General features: G+C 38.3%; 1 protein-coding gene across 2 annotated transcripts in view; it reads right to left on the bottom strand.

Moving 5' to 3' along the window:
- Btaf1 (B-TFIID TATA-box binding protein associated factor 1) overlaps positions 1-21,805 on the bottom strand; it is a 130,051-nt gene that overhangs the window by 48,122 nt on the left and 60,124 nt on the right. For both annotated transcript variants that reach the window (XM_045153974.1, XM_045153979.1), the window contains 8 exons: positions 20,499-20,639; positions 19,959-20,083; positions 16,744-16,864; positions 12,064-12,168; positions 6,091-6,240; positions 5,688-5,830; positions 4,624-4,798; positions 2,695-2,898 (listed from right to left, as the gene is read on the bottom strand). In XM_045153974.1, coding sequence (XP_045009909.1) covers positions 2,695-2,898; positions 4,624-4,798; positions 5,688-5,830; positions 6,091-6,240; positions 12,064-12,168; positions 16,744-16,864; positions 19,959-20,083; positions 20,499-20,639 — 1,164 coding nt within the window. The remainder of the gene's footprint in view (positions 1-2,694; positions 2,899-4,623; positions 4,799-5,687; positions 5,831-6,090; positions 6,241-12,063; positions 12,169-16,743; positions 16,865-19,958; positions 20,084-20,498; positions 20,640-21,805) is intronic.

Genomic DNA, 21,805 nt, shown 5'->3' on the forward strand with positions numbered 1-21,805 from the left:
GCTAGAGAGATGGTTTAGCAGTTAAGGTCTAATGACACAGGTTTGAGTTCCTAGAACCCAAATAAAGCAAGATGTACAAAATGGTGCATGCATCTGGAGTTTGTTTACAGCAGCCAGAGGCCCTGACATGCCTATTCATTCTCATATTTTCTCCCCTTTTCTCTCTCTACTTGCAAATAAATTAAAAAGTTGAGAAAAAGGCTGCTGGAGGGATGGCTTAGCAGTTAAGGTGCTTGCCTGCAAGGCCAAAGGACCCAGGTTCAATTCCCCAGGACCCACATTAGCCAGAAGCCCCAGGGGGTGCATGTGTCTGGAGTTTGTTTGCAGTGGCTGGTGGCCCTGGCACACCCATTCTCTCTCTCTTTCTCCACCCCCTTTCTCTGTCAAATAAATAAAAACATTTGCTTTTAAAAAGTTAAAAAAAAAATGGCCAGGCATGGTGACACACACCTTTGATGCCAGCATCTGGGGGTGAGGAGAAGAGGTAGGAGGATCACTGTAAGTTCAAGGCCAGCTTGGGACTACACAGTGAGTTTCAGATAAGCCAGGGCTAGACTGAGATACTACCGTGAAAAATACGAAACAAAATAAAACATTCCCAATAACATAATCAAGAAACACAGAATAACAGAAATGACAGACCAACTTGAACATAAATACTCATGATTAGGTGGAATAACCACAACTCTTCTATATCATCAGCCAGAGGTAAAATGAAATAAAGCCACTTTGGGAAAAGATCTTGTAGCTTTAAAAGAAAGAGAAAAAAAGTCCTGTCCCCCAATCCCCCTAGGACCAGAGAAGGGGCTTAGCAATTAAGGCACGTGCCTGCAAAGCTGAAGGACCATCTGCCTCTTTCCCTCTCTCTCTAATAAAGAAATAAATAAAATTATGTAATAAGGGCTGGAGAGATGGCTTAGCGGTTAAGCGCTTGCCTGTGAAGCCTAAGGACCCCGGTTCGAGGCTCAGTTCCCCAGGTCCCATGTTAGCCAGATGCACAAGGGGGCGCACACGTCTGGAGTTCGTTTGCAGAGGCTGGAAGCCCTGGCGCACCCATTCTCTCTCTATCCCTCTATCTGTCTTTCTCTCTGTATCTGTTGCTCTCAAATAAATAAATAAATAATTTAAAAAAATAAAAAAAATATGTAATAAATTTTTTCATTACTTGTTCAGGTACTAGACCCATGTACTTGCACAAGCTAGGCAAGCAATCTATCATTAGGCTTTTATTTGTTTGAATAAAATGACTTGTTTAAATAAAAGCTGGGAAAAGCTACACTGAATGCAGCTCCATGGGAGACAGAAAGAAGTCATCAGTGAAGACAGACAATGGACAATGCAAGCCTTAAATATTTTATACGTTACTTGTAAGGAAAGAGAAAGAGTGAGAGAGTAGGCACACGAGGGACTCCAGTCACTGCAAATAAACTCCAGACACATGTGTTAACTTTGTGCATCTGGCTTTACAGTGGTACTGGGGATATCAAACCTGGGTCATTAGGCTTTGCAGGCAAGAGCCTTAACGTCTGAGCCACCTCTCCAGCTATTAAAAGGTATTTTTTAAAACAACTTTGGGACTGACAAGATGGTTCAGCAGTTAAGGCACTTGCCTGCGAAGCCTAAGAACGGTTCAAACTCAGGTCCCACGTAAGCCAGACACATAGTGAACCAAGCACACAATGTTGCACATGTGCACAAGTGGGCGCACACATATGGAGGTCATTTGTGGCCCTGGTACAGCCATTCTTTTTTTTTCCTCTCTCTCTCAAGTAATAATTTAAATTAAAAGAAAAAAAAAAGATCTTTGGGTTTTTGTTGTTTTTGGTTTATTTTTCGAGGTAGGGTCTCACCCTGGCCCAGGCTGACCTACACAGTCTCAGGGTAGCCTCAAATTCATGGCAATCCTTCTACCTATGTCTCCTGAGCATTGGGATTAAAGGTATGTGTCACCACACCCAGCTAATACCTTTGTATTTATTTTATTGGATGTTGAAAGCCTCAAAGCCAGCAGTATATGATTTTAATTTAGATGATATCCTAGAATGGGCAAAATTAAGTTATAGAGGAAGGAATCAGAAAAAGGGTTACTTGAGGACAAGGAGGAAAAAGATTGAGTAGATGTAGTGATGTAGTATTCTCTATCTTAAATGGGCTTGGTTTCACAAATTCATGTATTTGTGAAAATTCATCAAATGGTCCACCTACGATTTAATTACTAATACCTGAAATTTACTTAGAAACACATAAAAAAAGATGGATTGGTAGCTGGAAAGATATGTGATATATGTGATAAAGAAAATTTAATAAAATGTTAACTAACAATCTAATTATTGACTACGAGTGTCTTTATGTAATTCTTCCACTTTTTCTATACTCCTGCTACTGTATGTTTAAATATTTTCACTAAATACTGAGAAGAAAGAGGAAATGATGAGCTTTTACTAAACTCTGCAGTCTTACTACCGAGAAATGATAAAATTTGACATTTTCCAAGAAAGATGCATTAACCAACCCTTGTTATCTACTTTAAAGACAACTCAATACAGTAAATATCCTTTTTAAAGAGTAAGGGTAACAGTCTATCAGGCACAGATTCATCGAATTAGTGTGTTTTGGATGGTAGACATGTTCTGACTAGTTTCTGATATTTATTTTGCACTCTATCTAATTTAAGAAAGTTACTTCTTTACTCACCAGGCCATTAGCTTGATCTATTGTTAAAACACTGTTGTTTACTCTATTACCAACTTCAACATGTGCATCAGCTAAGGACGAGATGAACTGTTTACATTCATTTTGCATTCGTGTGAATGGGACAGCAATTTCATCATAATACAAGTGTTCTGAAAGGACACCAAGTAAACGTGGCTGCACAGCCAGAGCAACAGCTTTACACTCCTAAAATGCAATAGACAGCACGTATTCAGGGCAAACAGAGAAACAGAACTTTAGAGACACATGAGTTTCCACTTGCAGACACCCAAATTCTTAATTTCCACTGAGTTTGAATCTATGTTCTGTTCACTCAGAAAAAGTTACTATGCACAAACTACTATAAAACTTTAATATGAATAACTACAGATCATGCACATGTAACTATTAAAATTTCATTATATTTTCTACCTAATTAATACATTCAGTTTACAAACATAAATATATAGTATACAGCAGATTTAAAGTACATTACTATAAAAATTAGTCAGAAAAAATATCTGGCATGCACTAAATAAAAATGTTATTAAAATTCATTATTAGAAATCTGTAACAGTATAGCCACAGCTTTACATGCTGTACTGTAGAAATGGATAATTTAAAAGCTACTTACCTGCCCCCAAATTTAACTAACCCTTCCCACTCTCTGGGTTGTTGCCTGCCCCAACAAGAGGGGGAATGGCCTCAGTGGTGAGCCATGAGGGGTTCTGTGGGATCTGGGTGATCAGCCTGGGCTTCACAGAGTAAATCCAGAGAAGCTCTGTGAGGGTCCAGAAACCGAACTGTCAACACTTGCTGCTGAGTCTGAGAGGCACAAAAACACAGCATCACTGCCTCTCCAGCACATGGAGTCCTGACTAAAAAGCAGAAGCACTTTGCTTCTTTACAGAGGCAAAGCTGGGGTCTCAATTGCAATAGGTCATGGTTCAATTACTTTTAGATACAGCTTTGACAAACTGCTAAGAGGCAGTAACAAGCAACTCTCACAGCAAGTGCAGACAGTTAAATTTCTAGAATTCCAGTCAATGGAAGTAACAAAACTAGCAGAAGTTTCTTTGGTTTACAGAAACAAGTCTTACATAAAATCATATACCTTACTAGAAGTTAAAGGTTCAAAGGGCTACAATGAATGAATTTATTTAGAAACAGGAAGATTTGGATTCAAATGTGGACAATTTTCTTTCTCTTATGACCCAAACTCCTGCTCTTGTTATTATTCATATAAACAAAACTCTAAAACACAAAGCACTAAAAATGTGTCATTGGAAATACACATAGGAGTAAAAACCAAGTGTATACATACAATCAAGTTTCTGAATTGCTTGAATATACACACACATAGTTTTAAAAAGGACTTCTTGTAACAGATTAAAATTAAGAGCAAATTTTATAAATATACATAGCTAGTAGTCTCAGATAACTGTAGGTGTGCTAAGGAAAAAAAAAAATCTCAGGGTTAGAAGTTGAAAATAAGTAAAGTTTAATATAATTTGGAATACTTTTCCATAACTGTTAATTTCTTTTCTTTTCTTTTACAAGGTGTAGTCTCACTCTAGCTCAGGCTGACCTGGAATTCACTATGTAGTCTCAGGGTAGCCTTGAACTCACAGTAATCCTCCTACCTTTGCCTCTGGAGTGCTGGAATTAAAGGCGTGTGCCACCACACCTGGCTCACTTTAGCCCCAGCTGAACTGGAACTCACTCTGTAGCCCAGGTTGCCTCAAACTCATAGTGATTCCCTTACCTCAGCCTCTTGAGTGCTGTGATTAAAGGCATGAGCTACCACACACAGCACCATAAAGATTTTTACAAAGAAATTTTACTTTTCTGTTAAACTATAAATAATCCTAAGAATTAACAGAAATTGGTTTTACTTAATTTGGCTTTATTACTTTAGAGGCATAATCTTACCTTTTGTAAAGCAGCCCACTCACAGATTACCAAAGCAACACTAATTCTTTGCAGGGCAGATTTGGAGTTCAAATAGAAAAGTAGTAACTGGCCAAGAGATTCTGCTGGCTTAATTTCTTGATTTACCATATTTACACCTGGATCACAAATACAGCAACAAAGGGCTCCTAACAATCTGAAAGGGAGAAAAATGCATGACATTAAAGAAACTACCTGAGGTAAAATTCCTACTATAGCTATCACTTTTCCCATACCAGTATAATGCCTATCTTACAATAACAAAATTACATCAATTCTATTTATCTTTTGAATTTATTTATGAATAACAGGGTCTCCTGTGTAGTTAAGGATCACCTTAAACTCCTAATTCTACTTTTTTTTTTTGTTTTCTTGTTTACCTCAAGGTAGGGTTGCACTCTAGCCCAGGCTGACCTAATTCAGTAATCTCAGGCTGACCTCAAACTCACAGCAACCCTCCTATGTCACCCTCCTGAGTACCACCACATCTGAGCCACATTCTTTATTCTAAATCAATATAGTGCTCCAACTCTTACCTGGAGAAATAAAATTTTAAAAAAAGACATGAAAGGCCCAGGCAAACTACTACTTTTTGGTTTTGCTTTTCGAGGTAGGGTCTCATTCTAGCCCAGGCTGACCTAGAATTCACTATGTAATCTAGGGGTTGCCTCAAACTCACAGTGATCCTTCTACCTCTGCCTCCAGGGTACTGGGATTAAAGGCTGTGCTACCATGCCCTGCCTGATTCTATTTCAATACTTCAAAAAAAATTAAAAATATTCACTCATACTTATATGAGATGAAGAGGGGATATGATGGAGAGTGGAGTTTCAAAGGGGAAAGGGGGGGAGGGAGGGTATTACCATGGGATATCTTTTGTAATCATGGAAGATGCTAATAAAAACTCGAAAAAAAAAATCACTCATTTTATCTTTTTCTAATGAGTATGAAGAAGGAAGGATTGACAGGCAATGAAAAGAACCTTTTGGTTAAATGATTTTGAGGCCAGATGTAACTGATTGTGCTATCTGGTGAGTACTACTCACTTAGCTGCCATCATTCTGGCCCGCATGACTACAAAATCCCTGGTAGCTGGGTCTTCCATGATAGTGTCTGCACCTGCAATATACTCCTGAAGTACTTCTTTACTCTGGCTTTGGCCTTGGCGCACCTTACCACCTGTTTTTTCCTAGAGAAAAGAAACTCAATAAGCATGAAACATTAAAATTTAAATAGCAATAAAAAGAATGTTATAATTCCAATAAACTAGAATGATTTTCATAAAAATCTAATGGAGAAAAATTATTACTCACTTCATAAAAGCTTGCTTAAATTAAGAAGTTCTCATTAATGTTAACAAAGATGTCCTTAGAATAAAATAATATGGACTTCTTACATGGTTACTATATTAGTAATTATAGCAGGACATACACGTTTCTCTATACATACCTTGGCTCTAGCTTTTACTTCTAGCAACATATTTAAGTCAATAGGCAAATGAGAAGGCTGCATCATTAAGCAAAGCCAAGCTCCCATCCATGGGCATGCAGCTGCCACCACATACTGAACTGAAGCCTTGCTCAATAGTTCCATCCAAACCTACAGAGTGAAAAGGGAATATGAAAGGAAAAATTTTCTATTAAGTGCTAACTAAACTTAAAACATACATTTAAGGATAATGACTTAGAAAAATAGAGGCTTATTTTGAAATACTGCTTTTTGATAAGTTTACATACCACATGAAATAACGCAAACAAATTGTTTTGGGGCCCGGCATTGTGGCACACACCTTTAATCCCAGCACTTAAGAGGCAGAGGTAGGAGGAGCACAGTAAGTTTGAGGCCACCCTGAGACTACTTAGGGAATTCCAGGTCAGCCTGGGCTAGAGTGAAATCCGACTTCAAATAACAAAAAAAAGAAAAATTTTTTGAATGCATATTTGTATTCATGTGTGTGTGCAGGCACATGTGAAGATCAGAGGACAGCATCTGGTCTTGTTCCTCACCTTCCATCTGTTTAAGGCAGAGACTCGTCTTTCACTGCTGCATCTGTCTGGCAAGCCAGGCCATGAATTTCTAGGGGACTGGGTCCCTATCTCCCTTCTTGCTGATCAGATGTTTACACTCTATCATCAGGCTTTGTTTTACATAGGTTCTGGATATCTGAACTCAGGTATTCAAGTTGGCATGACAAGCACATTATCTACTGAGCCAATCCTGAAGCTGAGCAATAAAAGCTGAGCATAGTAGTGCACACATGCAAAGCACTCGAAAGAATGAGGAAGAAGTATCAAGTGTTCAAGGCCAGTGTAGGATATATCCTTAAGTCTGTCTCCATCCCTTTCCCCAAAAATATCATTTCATTATTTTATGAAAAACTTCAAAAATAATATGGTAAGCCAGGAGTAGTCAAATATGCCCATTATCTCAGTATTAGGAGGTAAAAGCAGAAGGATTAGGAGTTCAAGGCCAGCTTCAGCTACATAGCAAGCTCAGGCCAGCGCAGGTTACAAGACCCCTTTATCAAAAAGCAAGGTGGGGGAGGGGCTGGAGAGATGGCTTAGCAGTTAAGGCATTTACCTATGAGGCCACAGGACACAAGTTCAACTCCCCAGTGCCCATGTAAGCCAGATGCACATGGTGGCATGTTTGCACTGGCTAGAGGACCTGGTGTGCCTCCCCGCCCCCCCCCCCCGTGTGTGTGTGTGTGTGTGTGTGTGTGTGTCTCAAGTAAAGTTTTTTTTTTTTTTTTTTTTTTTAAAACTAAAGGCAAGGTAGGGGATGGAGAGATGGTTCAGTGGTTAAGGTGCTTGCTTACAAAGTCTAAAAGCCGGAGTTTGATTCCACAGTACCCAAACAAAGCCAAGTGCACAAAATGGCATGTGCATCCACAGACTATTTGCAGTGGCTAGAGGGCTTGGAGCACCGATCATGTCTGTCTATCTGTCTCTCTCTCTGTCTCTGTCTGACTCTCCCTTTCTCTCTCTCCTGGGCATGGTAGTGTACTCGGGAAACTGATGAAGGAGAATCACTGTGAGTTCAAGGACAGCCTGGGACTCCAGAGTGAGTTCTAGGTCAGCCTGAGCAAGAGTGAGACGCTACCTCAAAAAAGTCTTTAGGGTCCTTTATGTACAGAATCATGTCATCTGCAAATAATGATAACTTGATCTCTTCCTTTCCAATTTGTATCCCTTTTATGTGTGTCTCTTGCCTTATTGCTATGGCTGACTTCCAAAACTATGTTAAATAAAAGTGGGGACAGTAGACACCCTTGTCTTGTTCCTGATTTTAGTGGAAAAGCTTCCAGTTTTTCTCCATTTAGTAATATGTTGGCTGTAGGCTTGTCATAAATAGCTTTTATTATATTGAGATATGTTCCCTCTATTCCCAGTCTCTGTAGGACTTTTATCATGAAGGGATGTTGGATTTTGTCAAATGCTTTCTCTGTGTCTAATGAGATGATCATGTGATTTTTGTCCTTCAACCCATTTATATAATGTATTACATTTACATTGTGTATATTGAACCATCCCTGCATCTCTGGAATAAAGCCTACTTGGTCAGGGTGAATGATCTTTTTGATATACTCTTGTATTCTGTTTGCCAATATTTTGTTGAGAATTTTTGCATCTATGTTCATGAGGGAGATTGGTCTGTAATTTTCTTTTTTTTGTTCTATCTTTGCCTGGTTTTGGTATCAGGGTGATGCTGGCCTCATAAAAAGAGTTTGGTAGAATTCCTTCATTTTCTATTTCCTGGAAAAGCTTAAGAAGCAATGGTGTTAGCTCTTCCTTAAAGGTCTGGTAAAATTTCAGCAGTGAATCCATCCGGGCCTGGGCTTTTTTTAGTTGGGAGATTATTGATAACTGTTCGGATCTCCATGTTTGTTATAGGTCTATTTAAGTGATTAATCTCAATTTAATTTAGGTAGGTCATATAAATCAAGGAACTCATCCATTTCTTTCAGATTTTCATACTTTGTGGAGTATATGCTTTTATAGTATGTCCCTATGATTTTTTGAAGTTCTCTGGAATCTGTTGTGATGTTACCTTGTTCATCTCTGATTTTATTAATTTGTGTCTCTTTTCTCTTTCTTTTGGTCAGATTTGCTAAGGGTTTATCAATCTTGTTTATCCTTTCAAAGAACCAACTCTTTGTTTCATTAATTCTTTGGATTTTTTTTGTTTGTTTCTATTTCATTAATTTCTTCCCATCTACTGATTTTTGGTTTGCCTTGTTCTTTTACCAAGGCTTTAAGGTGAAGCATTAGGTCGTTTATTTGCAACCCTTCTAATTTCTTACTATAGGCACTTAAGGCTATAAATCTACCTCTTAGGACTGCCTTCATTGTGTCCCAGAGAGTTTGGCATGTTGTGTTCTCATTATCGTTTGACTCTATAAATTTTTTGATTTCCTTCTTGATTGCTTTGTTGACCCATTCATCATTTAGTAGTGTATTGTTTAGTTTCCATGATTTTGTGTATGCTCTATAGCCTTTCTTGCTACTGATTTGTAGTTTAATTCCATTGTGGTCAGATAGAATGCAAGGGATTATTTTAATTTTCCTGAATTTGCTTTGTGTCCTAATATACGGTCTATTTTAGAGAATGTTCCATGTGCTGCTGAAAAGAATGTATATTCCGCAGCATTTGGATGAAATGTCCTGTATATATCTGTTAGGTCCATTCCTTCTATGACCTCATTTAGTCCAGAAGCCTCTCTGTTTATTTTTTCCTGGGATGACCTGTCAATTGATGAGAGTGGGGTATTAAAGTCACCCACCACCACTGTGTTTGGTGTTATCTGTGACCTTAGTTCTAATAGTGTTTGTTTGATGAATTTGGGTGTCCCCATGTTAGGTGCATATATGTTTAGGATTGTAATGTCCTCCTGCTGGAGTGTGCCCTTAATCAATATAAAGTGACCTTCCTTATCTTTCTTGACCAACGTTGGACTGAATTCTACCTTGTCAGATATTAGGATAGCAACCCCAGCTATAGCACTCCTAGGCATATATCCAAAGGACTCATCTCATTTCCTTAGAAGTATGTGCTCAACTATGTTTATTGCTGCTCAATTTATAATAGCTGGGAAATGGAACCAGCCTAAATGTCCCTCAATTGATGAGTGGATAATGAAGATGTGGCACATTTATACAATAGAGTTCTACTCAGCAGTACAGAAAAATGAAGTTACAAAATTTGCAGAAAAATGGATGTATCTGGAAAGGATTATACTAAGTGAGGTAACCCAAGCCCAGAAAGCCAAGTGCCACATGTTCTCCCTCATATGTGGATCCTAGCTACAGATGATTGGGCTTCTGCGTGAGAAGGAAAATACTTAGTAGCAGAGGCCAGTAAGTTAAAAAGGAGATATAAAGGGAAGAGAAAGGAAGGGAGGAGGGTACTTAATAGGTTGGCATTGTATATATGTAAGTACAATGATTGAGATGGGGAGGTAATATGATGGAGAATGGAATTTCAAAGGGGAAAGTGGGTGGGGGAGGGAGGGTATTACCATGGGATTTTTTTTATAATCATGGAAAATGTTAATAAAAATTAAATTTAAAAAATCAGCTCAAAAAAAAAAAAAAAAAAAAAGAAAGAGAAAGCGGGGTGAGCGCCAACTGAGAGGGTATTGGTTAAAGATACTTGCTTGCAAAATCTAATGGTCTGGGTTTGATTCCCCAAAATCCATGTGAAGTCAGATAAACAAAATGACAAATGCATATGGAGTTCAATTCCAGAGGCAGGAGGCCCTGTGTGCCCAAACTCTGTCTCTCTCAAATAAAAAAATTTAAAAGCAAGGAGAGGGGGCTGGAGAGATAGCTCAGCGCTTAAAGGCGCTTGCTTACAAGGCCTGATGGCCTAGGTTCAAGTCTCCAGTACCTAGGTAAAGCCAAAGGCACAAAATGGTGCATGCAAGGGAAAGGTCATGAGTGAGCAGGGGATAAAGACAGAATAAAACAAAATAAAATATGTCCATAAAAACAGAGTTGTCAGGGCTGGGCGATAGGTCAGTCAGCGAAGTGATAACCTTACAAGCATGAATACCCAACTTTGGTCTTCAGAACCCATGTAAAAATCTTGGATGTGGTGGAACATACCTGTATCCCAACAGAGGAGCAGTGAAGACAAGAGGATGCCAGAGCCTTCCTGGTTAGCCAGTCTAGCCTATTTAAGTTATATCCAGGCCAATAAGAGACCCTGTTTTCTGGCCTTCACAAGCATGTGCCTGTACATGCACGCTTACACACACATGAGCATATATATAATAAAACTTTAAATCATCAGCAAATAAACTGAAATTATTTTTATTTTAATTTTTTTTGAAATTATTTTTATATATCATAAGGCTTAATGCTAATATATTCAGCACACACGTTAAGATGTAATAGCTCCAGCTAAGTAGTCTGCTGAAATTCAGAAGTGGATACACACACACACACACACACACACACACAAACTCTCTCTCTCTCTCTCACACACACACACACACACACACACACACATATATACTTTGATTCAAGATCTTAAGATATCTTTCCATCTGTCTAATATTAATTGGGTAGAACTTGCATAAAGAAATAATACTACAGTTAGTCCAAAGGTGTTAATAATAAGACACCTTAGAGGCGAATGATTCAGTAATAACAAATTATAATGTGTAATAATGCCATTCTCTGCCATAGGGCTACTGAATATGTCAAATGGCTCCTCCTTTTATTACAACATAAATGAATAATCTTGCCAAATCAGGAGGAAAGGTGCAAGTTTAAATTATAATAGACTATATTACCAAAACATCCAAAAATACTGTGCAGAATCTATAAGCACATCAGTAACATCAAAAGTAGGGCTGAAAACAGCAATCCTTCCATTGTTACTTTGATACAAGGTTTTGTAATTTGTGCCAGATTGGCCTTGAATTCTAGCACTATTTCTGCCTAAGCCTCCCAAATCACAAGCAGGTGCCACCAGGCCTACCTCCTGTTTTTCCTTTTTTTTTCTTTCTTTCCTTCCTTCTCTTTTTTAATTCTCTATTAGGGCTTTCTGAAAGGGCTTAAGCCACATGCCTAATAGCTCAACCAAAACTTAATTATATAAGCCTAGTTTCCTATCTCATCTTACAGATTGATTTATAGACACTTCAAATATCTTGGATGGTTTTTGTGTTTTTCGAGGTAGGGTTTCGCTCTAGCCCAGGCTGACCTGGAATTCACTATGTAGTGTGTCAGGGTGGCCAAAAAGTCACAGTGATCCTCCTACCTCTGTCTCCCAAGTGCTAGGATTAAAGACGTGTGCCACCATGCCCGGCTCTTAGGTGATATATTTTAATTCCTTAAAATTGTGACCAGTAGTAGAACAATCACTAATCTACAAAGTAATTAGAGAAAGAATTATAAATATCCCATTGTGTACCTTGTGAATAAGGTCCAGCATCTCCTGGCTGCTTTCTAAAACACAAAACTGAAAAATGTGTCGAAGCATATCAGACAGGATAGGTATGAGCCAAGATGAAGAGTTCTGAAAACAAAAACAATAAAGCTATAGCACTTAGTTCTGGGACGTGAGCTTACCTGAAGGGTTAATACAAACAGAAGTATCAAAAAGGTGCAACTGTTGACAAATTTCAATAATCAACAAATAACACATTTATTATTGCAATGGCTTTAAAAATTACATAATCATATAATCATAGGGAAGCTGGAAAATGCCTGATTATCATAACAACAAATTTCTTCCCCAAATTAGTTGATACTATCCTCCACATAGAACCAATTGATAACCAGATATATCTCTCTGGTTCCATTATATACTACTGCTTTATTGGGATTTTGTTTTCCTTAGTTTTTCGAGGCAGGGTTTCACTTTAGCCCAGGTTGACCTGGAACTCACTATGTAGTCTCAGGGTGGCCTCAAACTCCTGGTGATCCTCTACCTCTGCCTCCCAAATGCTGGGATACAAGGCATGTGCCACCACACCTGGCTTGTTGGGAAATTTTGAAAATAACCACATTATTGCTCTTATTCTAAATGATGACAGCTTAACTTCTCTGTAGTCAATAGGAATACAAGTAATGGTGGGATGGAGAGAGGGCTTAGTGGTTAAGGTGTTTGCCTGCAAAGCCAAAGGATCCCAGTTTGATTCTCCAGGACCCACGTAAGCCAGATGCAAAAGGGGGCGCATGCACATGGAGCTTGTTTGCAGAGGCTAAAGGCTCTGGAGCACCTATTCCCCACCCCCCACTCTCTCAAATAAATAAATAAATTTAAAAAATAGTAATGCAAGTTATAAGTTAAGATAACATCGAAACTAGAAATTTATATTGGGTTCACTATGAAACTTAGGCATATTCTTAAGTTTTTTTAATGTCAGAAACATCTTAAATGGCTGATATGAGCCAGGTATGGTGGCACACACCTTTAATCCCAGCACTTGGGAGGCAAAGGTAGGAGGATTACTGTGAGTTCAAGGCCACCCTAAGACTCCATAGTGAATTCCAGGTCAGCCTGGGCTACAGTGAGACCCTACTTCAAAAAACCAAAAAGAATCTGATGTAATCTATTCTATATACTCACTCTTTCCTTATTGCTGTCCAAATAAAAGCTCACTGAGCAGGACCAATCACCAGAAAAATTCTAGCCAATTAGTTTTAAAAAAAAAAATCTATCCTCCACCTCCCAAAATGACTTTTTTTTTTTAAGGTAGGATCTCACTCCAGTCCAGGCTGATGCATGGGTACTAGGGAACTGAACCTGGGTCATTAGGCTTTGCAGGCCAGCACCTAAATGACTAAGCCATGTCTCCAGCCTCAGTGTTATTTAAAAGGCATGGGGATTTAGATTTCTAATTTTTTTTAAGGAGGTGGGGGTTGCTCAAGGTAGGATCTCACTTTAGCCCAGGCTGACCTGGATGGAGCTAAACTCTATAGTTCCAGGCTGTCCTTGAATTTATAGCAATCCTGATTGCTGGAATTAAAGGCATTTGCCACCATACATGGCTTTAAAAAAGAAAAGTTTTATTTATTAGAAACAGACAGAGGGCTGGAGAGATGGCTTAACGGTTAAGGAACATGCCTGTGCAGATTAAGGACCTACATTTGATTCTCGAGGTCCCACATAAGCCAGATTCACATGGTGGTGCATGCGTCTGGAGTTCATGTGCACTGGCTAGAGGCTCTGGCACACCCATTCTTACTCTCTCCCCCCTCTCTTTCTGTCTCTAATAAATAAATAAATAAATCTTAGAAAGAATGAAAGAGAAAGAGAAAAGAAAGAAAGAGGAAAAAAAGGAAAGAGAGAGAAAAAGAAAGCACAGGTGCACCAGAACCTCTAGCTACTGCATGTACCACAAGGGGGCGCAGACCAGGGATGGGATATCTTCCAGTGACTTGGTGGCCAGGGAGGTCCCTCATGCCCCCAAAACATTATAGGCCATTGCCGAGGCCCTTGGTTTCCCACCAGGAATAGATGGTAAGACCCTATTGCTGAAGACTACAAACACTTGGGCTGCAAGGCCACTGAGAAATCCTGCTAGAGGGTCTAATGTGGAAGAGGTGGCGGAAAGAATGTCAGAGCCAAAGGAAGGGTAGGACTCCTTACAACATGCTCCCTCCAGACACAAAATGGCCTCACAGTGCCTGACATTACCTACACAAGACCATCACAAGAGGAGGAAAAGACCATGACATCAAAACAGAGACTGACTGAGATGGGGAGGGGGTATGATGGAGAATGGAGTTTCAAAGGGGAAAGTGGGGAGAGGGAGGGTATTTTGTATAATCATGAAGTTGTTAATAAAAATTTGAATTAAAAAAAAAAGAAATCCTACTGGAACTGAGCTGATAATCTCTCCTCCATGTAGACCAGCTCACAGAAAGCTGAAAGAAGCCATTCTGCATACAGTTCAATGGAAGAGAGAGAAATTACCAGTGAGGATACTCAACAGTGGACAATGCAAGTCTTAAATTTTGCCAGCCAGGCCAAATGAGCCAATGAGTACAATAGTGGCACGTCTGTTATGATGCAAAGCAACTGCCCTCTAGTTGGACTGGAGGCCGGCTCCATGGGAGGAAATAACTCCGTGATACTGAAAACTTAAAACAGTGGTAGTCATGAGCCCTAGGGGTGTAACGTCTGTTGCTATCTGGCTAACTGTATATACTATGTTTATCAAACTGCCCACTAAGCACTTCTCTTAATGTTCATACCCATATATTTATGCTACTCTCACTTTTGGTAGAGAACCTTCTCTTTTCAGATGGCAGTGACCTTGGGATGACTCAGAAGGCATCATGGTGCTAGAAAGAAGTGACAGGAGTGCTCAGCACTGCAGTATCTCTATCACACCTTCCAAGGTTCAGGGTCTATACCGGAAGAGGTGACAGAAAGAATGTAAGAGGCAAAGGAAGGGTAGGACTCCTTACAACGTGCTCCCCACAGACACAAACTGGCCTGGATATCCATGACCTCACAGTTCTTGACACTACCTACACAATACCATCATAATAGGAGGAAAAGATCATGACATCAAAATAAAGAGAGACTGATTGAGATGCGGAGGGGATATGATGGAGAATAGTATTTCAAAGGGGAAGCGGGGGGAGGCAGGGTATTTACCATGGGATATTGTTTACAATCATGGAAGCTGTTACTACAAAAATAAATAAAGCCAGGCATGGTGGTGCACACCTTTAATCCCAGCACTTGGGAGACACAGGTAGGAGGATAACGAAGAGTTCGAGGCCACCGTGGCACTACAGAGAATCCAGGTCAGCCTGAGCTAACGTGAAAAACCAAAATAAAAACAAAGAAAGAAATACAGAAACATAAAAATAGATGACTGGCCCAAACCATACTATGTACAATATAGCATGCTATAAAATGACCCCCTCCGCAAAGCCTACCAGCCCAGACTCAATTCCCCAATACCCCTGTAAAGCAGATGCATAAAGGTGCATGTAAAATTTGTCTGCAGTAGTAAAAGACTATGGTGGCCCCAGGCTTACTCACTCACTCTCAAATATATATATATTTTTTAAATAACATAGCCTGGTGTGAAGGCGTTCGCCACTCGAGAGTAGGAGGATTGCTATGAGTTAGAGACCAGCCCAAGATGACATAGTGATTCTAGGTCAGCCTGGGCTAGACTAAGTGAGACCCTACCTTGAAAAAAAACAAAATAAATAAGTAAATAATTTTTTAAGAAAATGAATAGAAAGCCTTTTATAAACAAGAGTAGACTCCTCAGCTCATTACAGACTCTCTCCACACACTAATATTACCTAAACATATGCTGTATGTATTTCAATGTGTGATTTCTGAAGTATACCATCATTGGAAATACATATTCTTAAGACTATACTTTCTAAAAAATTTATTTCTTTCATTTATTTATTATTTATTTATTTATTTAAGAGAGAGAAAGAGGTGGGGGAGGAAGGGGGCTGGAAGAGGAGAATGGGCACCTCCAGCCACTGCAAATGAATTGCAGGTGCATGTGCCCCCTTGTGCCTCTGGCTTATGTGGGTCCTGGAGAAACAAACTGGGATCCATTGGCTTTGTAGGCAAATGCCTTAACCACTAAGCCATCTCTCCAGCCCAAGACTGTACTTTTTAAGAGAAGACCAGCTGGGAAACCAGTAGCCAGTCTTTAAGAGTTTTATTTCAGAGCTTGAAATATGGCCTTTACAAACTGGATGGTTTTTGAAAACAAGCTGTCAGATAAAGCATGTGAAAACTAGTATCCTATAGGCAAAGAAGACAACTGAATCAATGGTTTCCTCAATAAATATTTTCTAAGGATCTTGTACTATGTGTTAAATACAACTTCAAGTATTAAGAATATCACATACAGTAAAATACTAAAATATTTCTGCCCTCAGGTTTATTATATTCTTTTTTTACATGGTTACCATGCCACTTCTACTATGCCCAGCATGTATGTTAAGAGGAGGAAAAGAAGAATGAAAAACCCTTTTATTCTTTTACTCTTTTACTCTTTTAATATGTACTGAGGGTAGGCAATTGATTTGGTTTATTCTATAAAAGTGATTTATTTATATTTCAAGTTTATTATATATAATTATCAGTACTTACCTGGTCCTGTGTTGATAATAATGTAAACAGAGTTTCCAATGCTGCTCTTCGAACTGATGATATAGTATGATGCAAAAAAGGCCAGACACGTGGAACTAAAACTGTGAGGGACTGCTGAATACTAATAAAGAAGAAACAAATTAATCTTAATCCTTCTCAGATGTTTGTCCTTTGAGACATTATCTAAAAGAATTGTCATGTGGACCCAGTGATGATGACATGAAGTGTCTCTTCTTTTTTATTTTTCTTTTGAAGCAGGGTCTCATTCTAGCAAAGACCGATCTAGAACTCATTTTGTAACCTAGGCTAGTCTCAAACTCATGGCAATCTTCCTACCTCAGCCTCCTAAATGCCATATCTAGCTCCAAATGTCTTTTTAATAGAGAAATGATCCAACCTTGATATGAACATCCACTTAACACCTTCATTCAAAAATGTTACTATAGCACCGAAAGAAACAGAAAATAAAGCCATAAAAAAGGTAGACATATAACATTAGGTTTCTATATGACAATAACATCATGAATACCCCTACCAAGTTAAACTTTCCAATTTAATTGCACTTACAACTGTTTTTATGAGACAACTGTATTCTAGTTCAAATCAAAGTCTACAAAACGTTTCTCCATCTCTAGGGCTAAACCTCATAAGTAGATGCTTGTAATGAGCAAGAGATAGGGCTTGAATGTAGCTATGAAATTTATTATCCGGGTTTGGTATTATAAGTTAGAAAATCTCAAATTTCTTCCTTCTCACAGATTAGATTTTAAATGGAAGAGACAACAAAGCCAAATCAAAAGGAATCATATGATTCCAGTCACATTTATGAATTATTTGTAAGTTACAGAGAATTAGGAAATGATTCATTAATTTGAAATACATGTCTGTAGAAAAAGACATGAACAAAAAAATAATTTCCAGTGTTTACCACTTCTTATCTGTTCTCTTGTGGTTACTCCCATTAGGCATCTGTTAAATAGTATTTTCATTGCTAACAAATGTCTATTTACCATTATATTCTGGACTATTTATATATTTAGTAACTTCACTTATACAAACTTAACTTAAACATGCACACACAGATATAAGAGAGGCTCAGAATACATAGAAACATTATTACAAAGTCTTGTTAATTGTATAATTGTTCATGCTCCAAATGACATGCTGCATTTCTTCTTACACAAGCTGGGGAATATCTGCGAATTATCACAACATATGAAGCATTTTTTCTATTAAGGCATTTTTGAAACAAAAAGAAAAAGATGAAAAACTACATTATTTCACATTGATTTACCAAAATTTTCATTACACTATTTCATTTTCTCACATGTTATTAGATACCATCTTACTAAAGTTTCTAGGCTGAATCTATATTTTCTTTAATTAAATGGAAACTTCAGAAAAATGCAAGCATGTTCACTACTCTATGTACTGCATACTGGCTGTCTTCTAATTATGATAGTAGAGTTGACTAGTTTTATCCAAAAGTTTTTGGCTCACAAACCAAAAATATTCACTATCTGAGCCTTCACAGGAAAAAAAAAATTAGCCTCTAATCTAGTGTAATTTAAAGCCCACGTAATTTCTTATCTTAAGAAGTTTTCAGAAAACTAACTGAATTCCGATTATGGAAGCATATAATAAAGGAAACCGCATGTATTCTTCTACTTCATCACTTCTAATTTAAAAGGCACTTGTTTTGCTATTCCTGCTGGTGTGTTGTTCTATTATGCTAAATTTTGCATTAAAATGACTAGCCAGCAATATTTAAAACATTTTACAGATGATTTTCATGCATCTTTGAATTTCACTGCAAATACTCATTTATACAATCAGAAACTGCTTTAAATTATAACCATATGAACATTCACGGAGTACCCTCACTAGGCTAAGGACAGTAATTTCCTCATCTGTGAATTAAAAAACTTTAAAAATTGTTTAAATTTTATTTATTTGTAAGAGAGGAAGGAATAGATAGCAAGAGAGAGAATGGGCATGCCAGGGCCTTCAGTCTCTGTAAACGAACTTCAGAAGCATGCGCCACCTTGTGCATTTGGCTTGTGTGGGTCCTGGGGAATCGAACCTGGGTCCTTTGGCTTCTCAGACAAATGCCTTAACTGCTAAGCCATCTCGCCATCCTTCATTTGTGCATTTTTAAAAGTGGTATGTTTCTTCCTCATCTCAAAGGATACTATCATTAGGAACATTCAGGAGCCAATCAGAAAAGGTAGTGGATATTCTGAACTTCACATCGCATCAAGTATTAGGATCTGAAAGCCAGTAACACTTAAATTTTGGCATATGTCTTTGACTTCATCCAACTTCTGCCTTTAAGCATTTTATTTCATTATTATGTTTTCCCTTTCTGATTAGTAATTACTGAAATTGAGAACAGAGGGGGCATGTTTTGGCAAATATAAAGCTGATGATGTTTGATGGTAATCCTATTAACTAGTGTCATTAAACAAGGCAAAAGTTCTATTTTGGGCCAGTAACAGAAATAATATTCAATATTTATGTTTATAAAGTAAAGTATTTTACTCAAGAAAATGAACTATTCCATAACTGAAGTTACTCAAAAGTAAGGGAAATAACTTTTTGTTGTTGGCGTTTTGTTTTGGTACTAGGGATTGAACTGAGGACCTTGCATATGCTAAACAGATAATTTCGCATTAAGCTACAATCCCAACTGTGACAAATAACCTTTCCTGCCCCACTTGTGTCAGTAGCTATAAGGAAGAAAATAACTCTTGAAAGTGGCTGTGACACCCCAACTTATAATACTATTCTTTAAAAAAGATGTATATATTTATATTATTTTAAATATCTTAAAATATTTACATATATATATAAACATATATATTACTTTATTGGAGAGAAAGAGGCAGAGAGGAGAGGGAGGGAAGGAGAGAAAGAGAGAGAGAGAGCACGACAGAAAAAAGAGGCAGAGAGAGACAGAGAATGGGTGTACCAGGACCTCCAGCCACTGCAGATGAACTCCAGATGCATGTGCCCCCTTGGGCATCTGGCTTACATGGGTTCCGGGGAATCTAACTAGGGTCCTTTGGCTTTGAAGGCAAACACCTTAACAGCTAAACCATCTCTCTAGACCCTACATCACTATTCTGAAATGTGCTAGAATATTTTATATTTTGGATACATTATCTGGAAAGATATATAAATTTTATGCTATACCACTAATTGGAAATACTTACCTGCACTGCTGGACCTGAGGGTAAGTTAACAAGGATGAAAGAAGAGTCATAATACTATTTGTTGATGCTGTTAGATCATCTAATTCCAGAAGGGCATCCCATAAAGTATTTATAATGGAGGGTACCTATGTAAGATCAGTTTAAAGTTAGCAATTTTACACACACAATATTCACAAGTCATATTAAATCATATCCCAAGAATAACTAAGTCAACAACATAATTCCAATAAATTTGGACAGCGCAGGTTTTGCACAAAATTAAGAAGAGGGATGTTTGTCACAAGAAAACTGAGAATTGAGAAGCAAACATTTTAAAAAATATTTTTATTTATTTATTTGAGAAAGAAAGAGGGAAAGAATGAGTGTGCCAGGGCCTCCAGCCACTGCCAAAGAACTCCAGATGCATGTGACCCTTGTGCATCTGGCCAACGTGGGTCTTGGGGAATAGAACCTGGGTCCTTTGGCTTTGCAGGCAAATGCCTTAACCACTAAGCCATCCTTCCAGCCCAAGAAGAAAACATTTTTAAAAAGTTAATTTACCTTTTGTGTCTGAAGGTATACAAGACTTTCTACTACAGGCACCAATGATGCTGCAGCAACAGCTCTGACATCATCATCCAGGTCCTGGAGGCCTTCAATTATTCGAGTTAAAACTTTAGGCAATAAAGTATTAATTACATCCTGTAAAACAGTACATCAAAGTTGTCTGATTTGCTATAGAATAATTATTATCCTCAAACATGCTATTAGCTTTGTGATATGAACACCATACATTCCAATATTGATAAATTTAAAAAGAACCACATAAACAGAAATAAATGATAACATCAGTGGAAACCTACAGAAATAATCCCACTTAGGAAAGATTACAATACTGTCAAGTACTATTATTACAGTATGTTACTTAAAAATCAGAACACTTCCTATGTAAGATGAGTTCTGTGTATCCCTAAATACATATATGCCAGGCCCTTACTTTGTATTTCTTATTCAAAACCATTGATCAGAGAGGTATAGGAGAAGTGGGAAAGAAAAGCCATTCCTGTCAGGCAAGGTGCCACGTACCTTTAACGTCAGAACTAGAGGCAGAAGTAAGAGGACCACTGTGAGCTCGAGGCTACCCTAAGACTGCACATACAAATTCCAGGTCAGCCCAGGCTACAGTGAGACCATACCTTGAAACCCTCCCCCCCACCAAAAAAAGAAGCCATATATTTCTGCTTCTCACTACTCTGATCTAATTTTTTTTAATGTTCCCTAGTAAGGTGAGTTTCCCAGAGGCTACTCCTGTGATCATATACTCAGAATCTTAGAATTGGTACTGCTAAAAATGAGGTGAGGTAAGGTTACTCAGGCCTCTAATTTCAGCACTCAGGAGGCTAAGGCAAGATACTTAAGTTCCACATCAGTCTACACTATGATGTGAGGCTCTGCCTCAAAAGGGGGGGTGGGATTATCTCACAACCTTGCATGCTACTGGTATGAATGTAAATTGGTATATCCACTATGGAAATCAATATAGAGGTTCCTCAAAAAACTAAAAATAGGAGAGAGAAGCACGAGCCTTTAGAAATACAAAAGCCGCCGGCGAACCGAAGGTGAAGGGAAGAGAAAGGGAACGAAGAGATGTCGACAAGAAGAATGTGGACGTATTTGAAATTGTGGCCTAAGAGACGGCTTTCAGTGCTGTAAGTACAGCTTGCTGTATTATTCTGATCAGAGTTGAAAGACCTGAATGTAGTAAGAACTACAGAATCTGAGGTTTTGCATGCAAGGGTGAGAAAAAGCTTTGCCTGGACTGGACTAGAAGAGGTTTGTGTGTGAGGCTCACTGTTTTGCCCATGTCC

The sequence above is a fragment of the Jaculus jaculus genome, chromosome 1, assembly GCF_020740685.1.
Source record: "Jaculus jaculus isolate mJacJac1 chromosome 1, mJacJac1.mat.Y.cur, whole genome shotgun sequence".
NCBI lineage: Eukaryota > Metazoa > Chordata > Mammalia > Rodentia > Dipodidae > Jaculus > Jaculus jaculus.